Below are 16,821 nucleotides of genomic sequence, written 5' to 3' on the forward strand. Positions count from 1 at the left end.
TTCCTGCTGACGAGACCAAAGTTGTTTCTGCAAAGTGACCGTGACGTTTCAGTTTCGTCCTGGCACTCACACATTTATCTTTTCTATGGCAATGGCAATTCAAAAACAAAGCATTTCCCACTGCAAGTATTAAAGAAAAAATAAACAGTCCATGTCTTGGATGTTTAATGTTTTTAAGTTAACAAGCTGAAATAGGGCATGTTGCTCTTGTAAACTTTAATAACTCTGCTGCTTATTTTCAAAACAGCAGCTAGTGATATCAGATAAGTGCTCCTCCTTCAATGTGTTTTTTTTTCTTTTTTGCAAGTGAGACACAAAAGTGTGGTTCCAGGAGGAGGAGGAGTCCAGTCAAAATAGAAACCTTGTTATATTTAAGTTATTTAATTGCCGACAAGCTGGTTTTTATAGTGTGACTGAAACTTTTTCATTTCATAATAGTGATTAAAAAGAAATAATGATCATAATTACTACACTTTACTACTGTCTTTAAACATACTTATAATTCAAAGTATTTAATTTGATTTGCAATGCACTCCTAAAGAAATTACATTGTACAACTGTTGCAATAACTGCTTTTCTCTTTACCCTGCAGTGCACTTTTGCTATAGTAACCTGCGTTTCACCTTTTTTGGCCTCGCAGAATTTTTTTCTTTTTTCTTATCTGAACCCTTTACTAATATCATACAGTCCTATACGGACCCATATTGTCCACATTGCGCTTATAGTCAAAGCTTGTCGTGACTTATCAGCCCATCAAGTGCTGCTTTATTTAACCAACAGATCACACTGCCACTGAACTTTCACCAACATCACATCATGGCCAACAGACCCACGCCATGCACCTACCATTTGTGGACCACTCTGGAGGCCCAGATGGTATTGAAACACTGACATCAACCTGTACCTACTCCCGTCTTAAAATAACCTTTCTCTGCTATAACAACTATGGCCCATTAGCCTCCCTCCTTGTTAGACACACACCAGATAACCTTTCACACACTGCTGACTGAAGCTGCGGGAACTGTGCTGCTTTTTCTGGGCCAAGGGGGGAGCGTTTAGGCACCGTCACATTATATACACAAGCCTATTTAAACTCCTGCGCATCATTAATTCTATATGATTACTCTGTTTACACCATGCAGCATACCTAATTTATGATAGCAAAGGCAGAGAGATAAACTATAATTATGAATATTGTTTGCAAAGGGAGCTTGTAGGTAATGCAGTAATTACTGGGACTAATCTCTCATCCATAAATCTATTTATCCATACACTGACACATCCCAGTGGAAAAACACTGTGTGTGTCGGGGCAAGGTGGCAGCATTTAAACCAATGGTTTGTAGTGCATTTGATCATGTGACATAATATCACATGGAAAGCTGATTTAGGATTGCGCAACTCAAGAATGGCCTCTGCCTTCACTCCTCCCGTGATCATGACTTTGCACTTTCAGAGGGGATTGCTTGCCTTACATCAGCCAATGACATCACTGACATTCAACTCCAGCGAGATACACCGGCTCTGCTTGCGTGTATGTGTGTGTGTGTGTGTGTGTGGAAAAACAAGAGGGCTGGGAGAGCTGAGAGCAGTTCAGACCGGCTTGCACAACAGATTGCATGCCAATGCCTCATTTGGAAAAATTTCCAAGCAATTCCTGTCATGTGGTTCTCTGTGAGCTGCGTCTCAAGGACAGTAGCAGCCTTGACCTAAATAGCACGAGAACAGTTAATGACGCCCCACTCCTTATAAAACTCATGAAATATGTAAAATGACAGGCTTTGTTTGCAGGCTCCGAGCTGTCACGTGGCTCTGGGAAGTCAACTGGGGAAGCCAGCTGTCCATCAAACCACCGAGGACCTGTGAAAAGGGATCCAACGTGGATGAATGAACATGGTCCTGCTGACAGAGGCAGAAGCCAGTGCAGAAAGAGCGCCGAGGATTATTGTTCTCCACAGAGCCGAGATGGCACTGAGGCCACAGAGGCCAATATGACCCCTGTGATCTGCACGTGATTCCTCTTTTACAACTGCAAACTGCTAAAGGTCAGAATGCAGCTTGTTAACATTTCCAGAAATGGGGAAAAAAAGCACACACGTGTACTTCATGTTCCGCAAAGGAAAATACTTTTTTTTATTGACAGCAATACGTATGTAATCAGAATCTGCAAACAGTTAATGTAAAAAATGAGACATAAATACACTTAAATATAGTTAGAAATAACTTAAATCGTAACAAATAAATTATTTTACTTCTGGAAAAAAAAATGGAAACACTAAAGACACAGAATGTCTTCACTGGATGTGTAGCCCTTCCCTTTGAGAAAAAAAATTCGAACAACAGCAACGCCAACATGAACAATTTAAAATCAAAGAAGTGAACTTGCATAAGGTCCAGTGTTTCAACGAGTGTTTTGTTTGTGCAGAGAGAGGCAGAGACCTTGGTCCACTCAGCAGCTCTGTTCTCTGCTTTCTCCACACTTTTTTCCTGACTCTTCACAGAGGTTTTCACCACACATGAATGATAGAATCCATCTGTACAGTCTCCAGCTTCACATGAAAAAGCACACAACTGCTTTTTACAAACATCCCCAACTTGTGCCATCTCATCCCTGCTGTCCACCAAGCTGACAGACACAACTGCTAACAGCTCCGTCACGGTGGACAAATCAACCCCCCAGTGCTCTTTTTTTGTTCTCTCTTCTAAACACATCTCGAGTAGACAGCAGAGTTGATTTTCCTCCTCCAAATTTCCCTTGCCCCACTCAGCAATGCTTTGGAATTTGATCTCTGGATGGTCACGTGTCCATCAGGGTCCACACCACCCATCCTGTGCAGATGAAAGTCCTTTCACAGGGTCTTCTTTTTGCAGTTAAGAGTTCATCGTTCGGGGAGGTTGATGATGGGCACCCACTGGTCCAAACAGCGACTCTCCCTGCAGAATCGGCTCACTTTCGTCAGAGCAGGATCGTTCCATGTCGAGGAATGTGGGCTCTGTGATCGTAAACAAAAAGAGGATTAAACATCGGAATAATTTAGTCCTCATGGATATTGGCCGTTGCACAAAGTTAATGGGTGCATGCAAAGCATAACCCACAACTGAAATTCCAGTGACTCTGTGCAAGGGAGTCGTCACGCATATGTTTATTGCGTGCACAAGAACAAGTCCTGACAAGTTCTTCCTGGAAAACAGCTCCGCTCCAGTGCGAGTTTCTCAAAACTCTTGCAGGGAAATCACGTGGTAAGACTCTTCCGGCAATTAAAAGCGTTAATCTGCAGACACTTACGGTGACCAGGAGGCAGTGTAGATCCATGGGTTCGCCGCCGCTCTGCTGCCCATCACTACCGCCGCCGCCACCACCACCAGAAAGTATCTCTGCCAGGCGCCGGGTGTTGTTGACCCTCAGGATGTTGATGTCGTTCTCGCAGCAGAACGCCTGGATGAGGGTAAAGTGTATCTGTAAGGCCACGTCTTTGACGTCCTCGTCGTCGGTGGCCAGGATGCACATGACCACATTATCCGGGTCCCTATAAAGAGGGGAAAGAGTTTAAGAATTGTTAGCCCACATTTGAATACACAAAGTTGACGGGGTCGCAGGTGTTCACGGGTCCAACGAGCAACGAGTACTTACACATTGAGAGACTTGGCCGCCTCGTAGACGCCGACTGTGATGCAGCCCTGCGTTAACGCCGACGAGAGGACTTCTTCCAAGGCTTTCGCCACCGAATCCATTCTGAAAAAAACAAAACACAGGCCAACAATTCAACGTTAGCCTCGTCGAAACACCGTCATAACTAACCCACGTAACGCTCGCTGCTAGCCTGGCCAGCTGGGGAGCTCCACGCGGGACTTTGAAGGATGAGCTCGACAGTTTCGCCACGTAAGAGACGTTTGTCAACTTCTTTGCGGTCGCCGTCATTTGTGAAATGCATGTGTGAAGGGAAAGGGCGACGGTAGGGCCACTTTCGCTACGTGTTTGGGATACTTTGTCACCTTTGAAACTATACGCTACAGCGACGACTCTTGGCTAAACCCACTGGTCGAGAAGCGGACACGGTCGCAGGACTGGGAGTAAAAAAAACAAACAACCAACCAAGCTCGTCGAAGATTGTGGTTTTTAACCTCTAACATCAACTTTAAGTTAAGTACAAATACCGTTTATACAGGTTAGAAAAATACGTAACTGTTTTAACTTGGCTCATAATGTATTTTTGTGCAGTTAACACAAATGCTGCACACACACGGACGGTGAAAGTTGACGTTGATCACGTCACATGCGCGCTCACTGTCTTCGCGACGAACAAAAACTAGACGTTAGTTAAAAAGTGCTGCATTTACCTGTCTTGAGAATAATCCCCGTTTAGTTCCTCAAAGGTCATGTTGTACATAAAATCCAAGTCGAGTTTTGCGCGAGAAAAATACAGCGTCCTTGTTAATATCCTTCTAGAATCTTCTCGCTGGGTGGGTGACACTTGTGGCTCTGACAGTCGACTGTGTGCTGCAACTGGGAGATAAATCTGGCAACTTCACATTAAAAGCGGCTCGGACAATGAGAGTCAGGCAAAACATTTGCATAAAGCGAGGCCATTGGTTGTATGCAAAGTGTGTGGGCGTCCCCGCCAACGGGATTGGACCGACGAGACCTTGGAGACGTCAGTGACAGTGTCAGTGGCGCTGGCCGTCTAACACAGCTGCTAGCTAGCCGTTAGCTGCTGCTACCGTCAAACTACTGAAATCACCTCAGAACTCTGGGACCAGTCTGGGTCTGGCTGAACATTCCCAACCACACACACACACACACACACACACACACACACACACACACACACACACACACACACACACGTTCTTCTCTCTTTATCCGTTTTGCATACATTTTTCTTTTAGGAGATAACACTATTCTTCCCTCAGGGAAGTTTTTCCCAGCCACTGTCGCATCTTGCTTGCTCCGCGGGCCCGATTGGTTCTCTCTGATTGAGACGCCTTTGGTTGTGATTTAGGCGCTGTACAAATAAAGTTTTATTACTATCTTATTATTTGCATGACTCACCCTGGCTGCCGGGTGGGACCGGGCTGATCACAGGGCAGGACAGGACACTCGTATGGCAACGGAAAGCTCCTCGGGGGATGCTGGCCTCTGATTGGCTCCGTCGTGGCGCGTGTAGCTGACCCGAGGGGCGCTTTGAAAAGGCGCGCGAGAGCCGCCGGACTGGCGCGCGGAGACAGGCACTTGTCTGGAAGTGTAACTAGGCTAACGGACAAACAAACAATCCCCGAGCATAGCCGTTTGGCGCCGTTATGAGATAGGGTCAGTTCCACTTGGGGGCTTGTGGTCGTCTCACAACTAAATCGTATTCCCAAAATCCCCTTTCTTAGTGACTGGGTTTAAGAAAGGCTTACTTTATGTCGCATTGGGATGAAAATCAGTAACAGATTGACTAATTGATAACTGACACTCATTGGGGTAATAATAAAATAAAAAAAACACGTATGTATTTAGAAAAGAAATTGTAACTTCTGTATAAACTTAGTTATATACAATGTAAATATCATTTTTTTTTTAACATTCGGGTGGTTTGAGCAAAGTGAGAAAAATATAGCAGGTATAGGTATTTCAGATTTTAAAGAGATCTTTTCGTTTTTCCACGAATAACGGAATAGCTTGTTTTTCATTATTCAAACCGAAACTCTGCACTAGTAAACGTAAATGCAGGACATTTCTCATTTTAGATTCCAGATAATATCACAAAAATGCAGGCATTAATCTAATACACAAAATGATGCACAAAAACACTGTCGGTTCGTCCCAAAGGTGAACAGGTTCACTGATAACAAGGGTTTATTGTATTACTTGTCACCACCAGTATGGCTTAAAAATAATACGTCTCTAACACACACGAAACATTGTACATAGGCAGAAACAATAACTATTTCTACATGAGGCTACATTGACTGAATAAAGAAAATTCACATCCTTTATTTCTGTCGCTCAAAGAAGTGAACTGGTTCACACTGATGATAGGTGACAATTTGCTGCCCTCTTATGGCCGCATTGAGAGAAGCACCTGGTGCTTAGGTGCTTCTGTGAATGCGGCCATAAGATGGACATCTTAACCTTCTTTTCTTGTGTAGGTAGGTCCTGGGATTTTGATCTATCCAACTGGTTCTTCGAATTACCAAGTAGTTGTTACCTATATTTTAACTGTCGACCAAAATGTTGGCGCATGATATGATTTATATGATTTGAGTTCTTCCTGCGTTTTCCACAAGGGGGGAGCACCGACACATCTTACAAACCATCGCATTAGAATTTTCAGAGGAGCCAGTCAAATTCCGGTAACAATCAGACACAAAAAACCCACCAGACAATCAAAACAGGAGGGGTCAAAGCCACAACAACAATGTAAACACAACAAACGCATCCGGTGCGGCATGCACAGTATAACAAAAAGGAAAATAAAAATCCTTTATTTATGCCATGTTCCATCTGCAATTACTCTGCCACAGTCGCATCAGTTGTGATATTTTCACTTCTGAAGCAAGTGTTATCTTTATTGTGACACCAAGATAATGACAATAGACTTTGTAATTGAGGACATATAGCCTTTTTATTCTGAGAATTAGCATTTTGTTGACAAGAGGCCTCAAAAAGGGCTCAGGTAAAGAGAAGTTAAACTGGAACTTCATTCATCTTTGGAGAACACAGCGCCACCTGTTCCCGTGGAGTTTCCATCCTCCAAGCCTTGTTTATTGATGAAATGGGGCAGTTTTGTGGAGAAAACAAAACTTTCAGCCTCTGTGAGACAACATGCAGGAAGCAATTCATCACAAAATTCAAAAGCACACTTAACAGGAGACCAGAACCTGAGGTGTCATTAATGCAGGCTTTACCTGGTTGGGTGTTCCCGGGGCAACTGTCAAAATATAAATCTCCCAGACTGGGAGTGGGAGCAAAGAGGAAACAGACAAGAATATCCCCAAAGTATAAGCCCACCCTGGGTATTGATAGGAATCTAACTTGAGAGGTGTAAAATTGATGAGGGAAAGAATCAGAACGCCCTGAGAAGATAAATAACAAGGGTTAAATGTATTAACATTGTGTGTCTGTATATGAGTGTACACATACAAACTCACCTCACACACCATGAATGAAAGCACAAATTATTAACTCACAGCACAGAGTACTGGCGTGACGAACTTCCAGCAGTATTTCATATACGGTGACGGCTTGTAGCCAATCATGTCCTCGATGTCCTCGTAGAAACGATCAGCACCTTTGACACACAGGTTGGTTTCAAGTCAGTGTCTTTTCTGCACTCAAGGCATGAGTCTAAACAGTGAATGATGCACCACTAATGTGGTGCAAAGAGAAAAATGTTTGTCATCAGCTGTTGTTTTAAGACAGAAATAAAAATAACTTGTGCTCTGACCATACACCCATCCGATACAGACTGATTCAGCAATGGCAAAAAACATGATGGGGATTCCGTTGGCGGCATAATAGTCACATAGCAGGAAAATGTAAATTCCACCCTGCAGAGAGAAAAACATGTCAACAACGCCATGATACGTTTTAAAAAAATAATGACAGGGATTTCTGAACAATGTAAAATTATAAGGCCCCACCTCAGTAACCATAGAGAGGCCAAGTAGGAAACTTAACAGACAAATGGCGAGCAAAAGCAATTGACGGCGATGCCCGGCATAAAGGAGTGGAAACAGGTCTGATATGGACGTGATCAAACCCTCCAGGTTTACAAACTTCAATGACAAACAAAAGATGGTTTACTTAAGATGGTGTATACATGGAGTAGAAAGGATACGCACAAGGAGCAATTCACCTACCTGACTGTCTATTCCAAGCAAAATAATCATGATGAAGAAACATGAAGACCACAGCTGGGGAAGCGGCATCAAAGAAATGGCACCAGGATAGGCGATGAATGCCAAACCTGGGCCTGCAATGAGCAACACATCGACAAGGCTGATTTTTGCAACACTGGCTGTTTTATGCATATGTAGATATTTGTCTGTACAAATTCTATCTCAATAATAAAATGTTGACCACAGGAGTTTTTTATATTTGGATTTTTTTTGCAGTGATGTACTTTTATTTGTCAACAATTTTCAACTTGTGTCATTATTATTATTAGATGTAACACTTTGTCATTTTTCTTCATTACTCATACTGAGTATAATTGCACAGTTGGGCTTACCTGATTCAGCTACGACAGAAATGTCCACATTTAGTTTGGTTGCCATGAAGCCAAGAACAGAAAACACTGCAAAGCCAGCCACGAAACTAGTTAAATTGTTCAACATGCAAAGGAAGAAAGTGTCTCTGCAAACACAAGAACACGCTCCTCATTAAAATTGGTCCACAATTACAAAGTCAAAGGAACAGTGATATTTACACTAATGAGTGCAAAGAGTGTGTACTTACTTGTAGCAGTTGTTGCTATATTTGTTAAAGCTCCCCAAAACTTGCAAACATCCAGCACAAAGCGAATACGAAGCCAAAATCTGGCTGCCAGCGTCCATCCACACCTTAAACATCGATAGAATAGCATACATTTGATCAATTAGTTTTGCTTCTCTTCAAGGTCTCATCTTCAATTACAACTGAAAGTAGTGTCACTTCTTGCTCCTTCGCAAAGCAAAGGCACAGTCTTTTCATCAATGCCATGAGCTTCACACTTATTTGCACCGTTTGGTGCTGTACGCTTTGACTTGTGGAATTCCACACGGCTCCATTCTTGCTCCTTTGTCCATCTACAGGCTCCCACCAACTCAGATGCCAGACAGCAAATCGATTTACATCACTAATTCAAAACATGACCACTAACCCACTTTCATAAGGCAAGTTAAATGATCACAAATGCAGTGATCTTTTTATGAAGACCTGTCTTTTTCAGCTCTTTAAAGTGTGTGTGTGTGTGTGTGTGTGTGTGTGCACGCGCTTGTGTGTGTGTATTTGAGGGGTGTTTGGGGGGTGTCTCTACGTCACAAGTCAAAATGATAATCATAGGAACGCATCCGCAGACTTTTTTTTTTTTTTTTATAAATGTGGGCGAGGCATCACAGCATCGGAGCTAGTAGCTAACTTCCCTTCTATTGAATGCCTAAGGCTAGTCAATCTCAAGGGAGTAGGCTGTTCCAAGGCGGAGCCACTGATGGAGCAGGTAAAGGAAGGAAGGAAGAAAACTAGTGTTTTGTAAGGCCTGTGTTGGAAATGTGGGACACAAACCTTATAATAATCATTTGAATAATGGAATAGTGAATAATGAATAATGAATAATGAATAATTTTATTTTTAAAAAATGGCCACCATAGGGCCCATTTAAGAAAAAAATGTACAACAATACTGTACATCACTTGCCACTAGAAGATCAATTCTGTAACATCTACTGATGAACTACGAAGGAGGTTCATTTCTATGTTGACAATGTAAATGTGTACCTGGGGGTCAAGTAGCAGCGCTGGATCAGGGTAGAGTTAAAATTTAATGCTGTACAAGGCTCCCGGCAAAGTGAGTCCACGGATCAGGAACACGGCCATCATGACATAAGGGAAAGTGGCAGTGAAGTACACAACCTGAAAAAAATAAGCATGTTGAATTTGCCTTTAAACCCAAGAGACATACGGTGCTGCCTTGTTGACCAACCTTTCCTGCAAACTTGACTCCCTTCCAGACGCAGAAGTAACAGATGGTCCAGCTGAGCAAGAGACATCCAACCAAGTCCCAGCGCAAACTACCCACATCTTCAATTCCTCTGGACATATTCAACATACTTTTCCTAAGCACAAGTTACACAATTACTTTAGTGTCTTAGAATTTTTAAGGATTTTTGTTCAACGAAAATGTGCCTGTCGATGTTTAATTTGTGTATTGAGTTGTTTATTAAATTTAACTCGCAACATTCTTCAAATTTTGAAGACAAAATTTGACACATTTTGAAAACAATTTTCACCAGCCCTATGTAGCCTTACGTTGTGCAGAAAAAGACAGAAAACACTGCTACTTACTGCCAAAATTCTTTTACAGGAGATGTGGCATTTGTACACAACTCCAGTCCGATAGTTCTGATCCAAAGTGAAACAATTCTCTTCAAAAGAGGGAAAAAGCGAAATATGACATTCATTTATATACACATTTTAATTGGTCTCACATGGACTGTTCTTCTCCTTGGATTGTTTGAAAAGGTAAAACCTTGAAACCTGTGACTTTGCCTGTACCTGTGTTCCAGGTGTTGTTGCAGCTGCTCCAGAGAAGCTCAGTGTTGAAGGAAGAGAAAAGGTAAAGAAAAGCCCAGGCCAGGATGACGATGTAGTGACATACACAGTAAAATGCAACCAACTGCTGTCCATAGCCCAAACCTAAGAGTAGTAACATCAATATTTTTGTGAGATGTTTCATGAAAGACTGCATGTCACTATAAAGATGAAGAGAGAGAGAGAAAACACTTGACATGCAAAAAATGACTGAGGAGACCTTTAGCGAGAAGACATATACTATTCCAACATGTAACTCCACTTTCACGACTGAACTGTCCCAAAGACGTCTCAGCAAAGAAGAGCGGGATTCCAGAGGTCACCAGGAAGACAACGTATGGGATCAGGAAAACTCCTAGTAGGAGATATTCAGTGTCTCAGTGATTTACAGGTGAGCTTCACTGTCTCTTCACGGCCACATACTTACCTCCTCCGTTGTTGAAGCACAGGTAGGGGAATCTCCAAAAATTGCTCAGCCCAATAATTTGTCCTGCAACTGCTAAAACATACTCTCTCTTGTTCGCCTACTGCCCCCTGCTGCGAGGCTGCTGCTGAGCACAGTTATCATCCATGTAATCATCCATGGCTGTCGCAAACACCGCAGCGTTCATACAAACCATGTAGTCTGAACAATGTCTTGCATGGATCGAGTCTGATTCTTGAGCGACCCTGAAGCGATGAAAACACTTCCCACCTGCTAAATAAATGATGAGAATGAATTGCTGCCAATGCAAATCGATAATCAGTGTGTTTATTTAAACAAATGTTCTATAAGAATAAATGGTTAGGCCCAGCCAAGTTCAATGCCTCGCAACTCCAACTAGCAATCTTGGACTTAGAATTTTCCATTGATTTATCCACAAATGAATGACATTTCCACATTGTCCTAGACCGCAGAGACAAGACAGCTGACAGCCCAGGCACACTAAACATGTCTTCTCTGTTATGTTGCCGCACAACTAGAAGTAGAACGTCTTACTAATTGCAGAAAGTCATGGATTTTCCCACAGGCTATAGTGGCCCAAAGATACAGGATATTGTTATTGAAGGTAACATTATGTTTTAATCTAGATGCTTGAGCATAATCATATACTCACTGATATAAATATGCATAATCATATAATAACTGATATGAATATGTTTAATCCAGTAAGTTAGCCCATTCATAAGATGGGCAATGTATGCAAAACATGCCTTGTAAGCTTTGTGCAGAGTAACATGATACCTAAGAGAGGACACAGGAATGCGGCCATCGTAAAACAGTGGCAGTAGGTGACCTGTGGTACCAGGCCGAGAGAGGATCCAGCACATCCCTACCAAGCATCTCAACCTCGGACCTCAGCCTGCATCTGGGAACAAAGGCAGCAGCAACATCCAATGAGGCTGGGATGCGGAGACCAGAGAGCCAATCAGAGGAGGACGTCATCTGAGCGCGCCAGCAAGAACAACTGGATGTTCTCTATCTAAAAGATTGACCAGGGGACAAAGAGTCAGTCAGACTTCAGGACCTGATAGCACTTGTTGATGTTCGGCTTGAACTCGACCCAGAGCTCTGTGTACTTGTATTCTGAATTTGCATAGTAAAGATAAAACCAGCATTCTTCTCCTAAGACTCTTCATTAAACGAACACGCGGATCGTCAGTATGACACTAGAAAATAAGGCGATCCAACATTATCTTTGTTAAGTTGTTTTCTATGCAGCAAGCAGTATATTCTGCATTCGTGTCATTTACATTGTATTATGTATAGGCCTCAAAGAGTGTCATGGGCCAAACGTATGTGCGCAGACTGCCACGGTGTAGGTATTGCTCATATTCCTTGAGTAGATTTATTTTTGTTAAAAATAGTCAGGTTCAGTAGTTTAGTTTAGAATCATTAGATTTTATTCATAGAATATAAATGTTTTCGAACTTGACAATATTATTATGGTATATATTTCATTTTTAAAAAATGTCTCAATTTAATTCACCTGTATTTAATATAAAATGCAGTAAAATACAAATCCATTTAGTCTTTTTTTTTAACAAAGCAGTTTTCTAAAAATATCTTATAAGAATAAAACCATCATCATTATTAATGCTAATCATTATCTAATTATTATTTGACATTTTTGTTTTTAATTTTTCTCATTGATAATAAGATGTATCATCCAGAAGAAAAAATAAAATTGTACCCTGTTATTACTGCCATGAAGATCCAAAGTGGAGCGCAACCTCATTTTGGCAAGATGCACTCTAACTTCATACAGGTAGAATAAAGGCGTGCACTGCCTGAGTAAAAGCGGGAAAAAGATAGTTTTTTGTCGATAACCTGCTTGTTTTCTTTTCTATTTTCTATTTCATGTGTCACAAACGTTATCAATCAACCATAGACATACTGGTATTACTAAAGTTACTAAAGTTACAAAGAAAGGGCTTGGGCTTGCAAAGTAAAAAATAGCAAGTTCTTCAGTTTCTATGAGAGTTGTTGCCACTGCAAATCCCCTCCAGGTTCTTAAACTTGAAGATCGCTGTACTGGTCCAAACCTGCTTATACCACAATCATTCTACACAGTCACATCCACTGCAGAATAGTGAGAATTATGATGAAGCCCAAAGAAGAGCCAGAGTCCATCAAGGAGGACAGTCGTGCCCTTAATTCCTCGCCAACGTATCGGAAGAGAGGACAGTGGGCCAACAAGAGGGAGTTCATTTTGGCCACAGCTGGAGAAATGATTGGCCTTGGCAACGTTTGGAGGTTTCCCTATCTATGCTTTAAAAATGGAGGTGGTAAAAAATGTATGAATGTGGCATAGCTGCACTTTCTGTTTGTATTTCTCTCCTTTTATGTTCATTGTGTGGCTGAATTGTCACCTGCAGGAGCTTCTTTTTTTTTTTTTTTACGTTGCTACACTTTTTTCCTTGTCCTTTTGGTCCTTGTCCTTTTGTCCTTTGGAATTCTCAGCTTCTTCCTGGAGGTATCCAGTTGACAGGTCAGGGCGTGGTTACATGTTGGAGAAGAATTTGTCCTTTAATGGAAGGTACACTTCTATGGCAGCATTGCCAGAAGTTCTCGGGACATATTTTGAAGTGATAACACCTTATTTCATATTTGATGAAAGGCATAGGCTACGGCATTCAGGTGATTTTATATGGTGACATACTACATTGTCATCCTGGCCTGTTGATTCCTCTACTTGTTCTCCTCCTTCCACACTGTTCTCTCATGGGTCAGCTGTGACAACACCTGGAACACAGGTAAAAAAAAAAACTAGAACATACTTACACTGCAACATACAACAAGGTAAAATAAATTGTTGTTTTAAGAGTGGTAAAAAATTAGCTGGTTGTTTTGAAGTTTGTGTTTGTTTTTGTGTGTGTCAATTTTTGCGATTCCTTGGGTCAGGTGTGTATCTTTACTATGACAAACTGAAAGACATGATTGGGTACTACCCCTCCTGCTATATGGAATATTGTTGGAAGTTCATCCCTCCACTATCTGTGTAAGTAGTTCTTTATCGTTATGTGTGCCTAAACATTTTTTTTTTTTTAAACCTTGTAAATATATTTTCAAACACGTTTTAAACGTGGGTGCTTAGTATCCATATGCCGGAGTTTACATGGTCGAATGATGTTCTTTGCTTGCACCTCTTTGCAGATAAAGCATTGTGGCAGCGGAGCATCGTCAGGATGCAGATGATAAGAAAAAAGAATCAATCATTCGTGTGTTTTCTGCTTTGCCCAGACTCTGCGTTCTCTCTCATTTTCTCTCTAGATACTAAAAGTCGATCCAATTTGCCCTGATAGTTTGCTAACCAGATGTTTACATTTTATTCTTCTTTTCCATCATGTTTATTTTTTTCTCACGCCTCCCGTGGAGTCCTCTGGCGCCCCCCAGGGGAGGTGCACTTCACACTTTGAAAACCACTGGTCTCGTCAACACTGACACAAAAAAGGCAACGGCTAAGTCTTTTTTTTTTTTTGATGTATCATTTTCTAATATTGAATGAATAAATCAGACTAAATTGTTCATATAGAGCTGGGATGAGTATTTTTGTGTTCTCATTGATGAATTCAGACCGACAGTGACATTTAAATTCTGTAAGACATTCATTTTAAAACTTGGTCTCCCGGAAGTCTCAAATGGTCCACATGGTGCCGAGCTGTGGACGCTTAGACATGTCTTTACTAAAACCTCTGTAATTTTACATGCTCTACTTCAGCTGCACCAAACTTGCAGGTGCTTGGTACAAACTGCATCTTTCTACAACTGGATGGCTTCCTTTTGTGGTTAATATTACAACAGTTTTTGTGTTTGTGCAAACAGACAAGTTCAAGTGCCAAAAGACATACATTAAATCCTGGGCCTTTCACAAAGTATGTTGTTGGTCAACATTTAATTATGAATATAAAATATCAATATTTCAACTGACTCTGGTGCAGTTCTATCAATTGTCTGAGAAAGAGCTGGATGTATTAGATTTTCAATCGGTTCGCTCTTTGCAGATGCATAAACCCAAAGCTAATTTATTACTATTATTATTTGTGATGATAAAATTTGAAAGTATCTTCCTTGGTGTCCATTATTTTCCCTTTAAGCTTTCAAGTGCTTGCAAACAAGAATATGTTTCGATTAATGTAATGCATGAAAACATATTCATGTCTTTCGCTTGCACTTATTTCTGAATAATACTATTTTTCCGTTCTCCTCAGCATTATCATTGAAAAGTGAACAAAGTGCGACAGACTTAGGAACATTTTATGTACATGAACCATTTACAGAACTGACAACACTCCATCTTTGTTTTTGCTCAAGTTGATGACTGCATGGAGTAAGTGATTAAAACATAGTGGAGTGGTGGTGTGTTCATGGGTTGCAGTCAGTAATTTAGGCTAGATCTCGATCTATTAATTAAACAACAAAAGCTGCTTTATTTGATGTGAGATACTTCCCTGAAAGCAGCTGGGACACATCTTCAGTGATGTTCCTGAAATTTTTAATATCATACTGCCTACCTCAGGTGACCCAACCAGGGCTGATCACACCCTGGCCTCCAAGCAGCGTTGGTTCACTGCTCGCTCCTCCCAATCTAATGTCGCAACAGCGCCTCCTCAATGCGACCCGCCCAGAGAACTGTCAGCTCTATCATTACGTTGTTGCTCTTGGCCAGAGTATTGGGAAGGGCTTTGGCAAGTGGCTTCAACACCAGTCTGCCTGCCTGGAGTGAGCTTCCCCAAGGTCTTTGGAGCAGCTGCTCAGGATGTGCTCGACATTGCCTTTCCTAGTGCAGAGAAGCCATGCTAATGCTGGAGGGTTGTTCATGCCCCAGAGGTGGGGCATTATCAATTAGTATATTGCTTTGCATTAACCACATCAATATTCAACTCAATTTGCCTGCATATCATTTAGAATCTTAAGAATCTATTATATTGCCAATAACAATGAATACCACTCAACATACATCTTTTTTCAGAACAAGTATTTAAAATCGTGTCTTGTCCTAATTCAGGTCGGTGGCTACTCAGGACGGTGGCTTTAGGTGTGCGTTGGTGCATTGACCAGTGCACAACATCTTAATCCACTCAATAGTTAATTTCTAACTGTTGAGGTAATTTTTACCGTAAGCAGAACCCAAGCTGGAAAGTTCTGGCCCTTTGCCGGGTCAATACAGGATAGATACACAAACACACACACACACACACACACACACACACACACACACTCCTGCTCTCTCTCACACATAAAAACCACTTTCTTAAACAGTTGCTTTAGTCTGCCATCCCCTTTATAACCTTGAGGGCTTCATCATTTCCATATTTATTTTCAGCCAGTAAAACTCAACGGACCTCGCCACTGCCTCCCATTCAGTCGGTGCAACAGGCATATCAAGCCACATGTAAGTACAAATACTTTCATTTTTTACTACATACTTTTTAGAAATTTACAGCTCCTCGGTTTTGCACAAGATCATGGACAAAATAGATGAGGTGAATTCAGAGGCTGAATGGGAAAATACCAGTTGGTAAAAAAAATATAGAGCAGAGTAAATAGCCATTTGAATTAGTAATAATACTGGGGACACACATTGGGAGAAAATATTTGTCAACGGCATTTTGCCTAATTTGCAATCTTAAAGTCGACGCCAGACCAAATTAAAAATGGAGTTTTCATGCAGTCAGCATGTTAAGCAACACTATGTGAGTCATGACCTGGCAGTAAGTATGATAGTAACAAGTGCACTGAGTTGAGATATCGTTTCTATTGTTTTTTCGCTTCCATATTGAGGCTAAATGTAACTTCTGGACCGCCATCATCACAATGTCACACCTCACCTGTAAACCTCACCACAACCTTGTCTGTTCAGATCCTCTTCTTTGATCATTCATTTACTTATGTGGCTGAAATACTGATGGATAAGGTTATGTTGCTTTGCTACGTCGCCATCAGGGGCTCTAAATATTTGTGATGATGTGAGAATGAGGTGTTTTCCTAACAGACTGTTTGAAACCATTCCTTACAAGCACACATTTCCAGATGGAGCTCGTAGGACAAAAAAAGGAGGAGACTTTG

The 16,821-nt window shown here is 41.4% G+C and overlaps 1 protein-coding gene and 1 pseudogene across 1 annotated transcript; both read right to left on the bottom strand.

The window, feature by feature from the left end:
• Positions 1 to 2,102: 2,102 nt before the first annotated feature.
• On the bottom strand, positions 2,103 to 4,548 carry gadd45aa (growth arrest and DNA-damage-inducible, alpha, a). Its single transcript, XM_076020978.1, has 4 exons — positions 4,338 to 4,548; positions 3,631 to 3,732; positions 3,286 to 3,526; positions 2,103 to 2,992 (listed from the first exon to the last, which is right to left on the bottom strand). The coding sequence occupies exons 1-4, from the start codon at positions 4,385 to 4,387 to the stop codon at positions 2,879 to 2,881; spliced, it is 507 nt and encodes a 168-aa protein (XP_075877093.1). The 5' UTR covers positions 4,388 to 4,548; the 3' UTR covers positions 2,103 to 2,878.
• Positions 4,549 to 5,800: 1,252 nt separating this feature from the next.
• On the bottom strand, positions 5,801 to 12,490 carry LOC142884288 (sodium- and chloride-dependent GABA transporter 2-like; annotated as a pseudogene).
• Between the last annotated feature and the right edge of the window lie 4,331 nt (positions 12,491 to 16,821).

The sequence above is a fragment of the Nelusetta ayraudi genome, unplaced genomic scaffold (assembly GCF_046127955.1).
Source record: "Nelusetta ayraudi isolate G7.1 ecotype Tasmania unplaced genomic scaffold, CSIRO-AGI_Nayr_v1 ptg000011l, whole genome shotgun sequence".
NCBI lineage: Eukaryota > Metazoa > Chordata > Actinopteri > Tetraodontiformes > Monacanthidae > Nelusetta > Nelusetta ayraudi.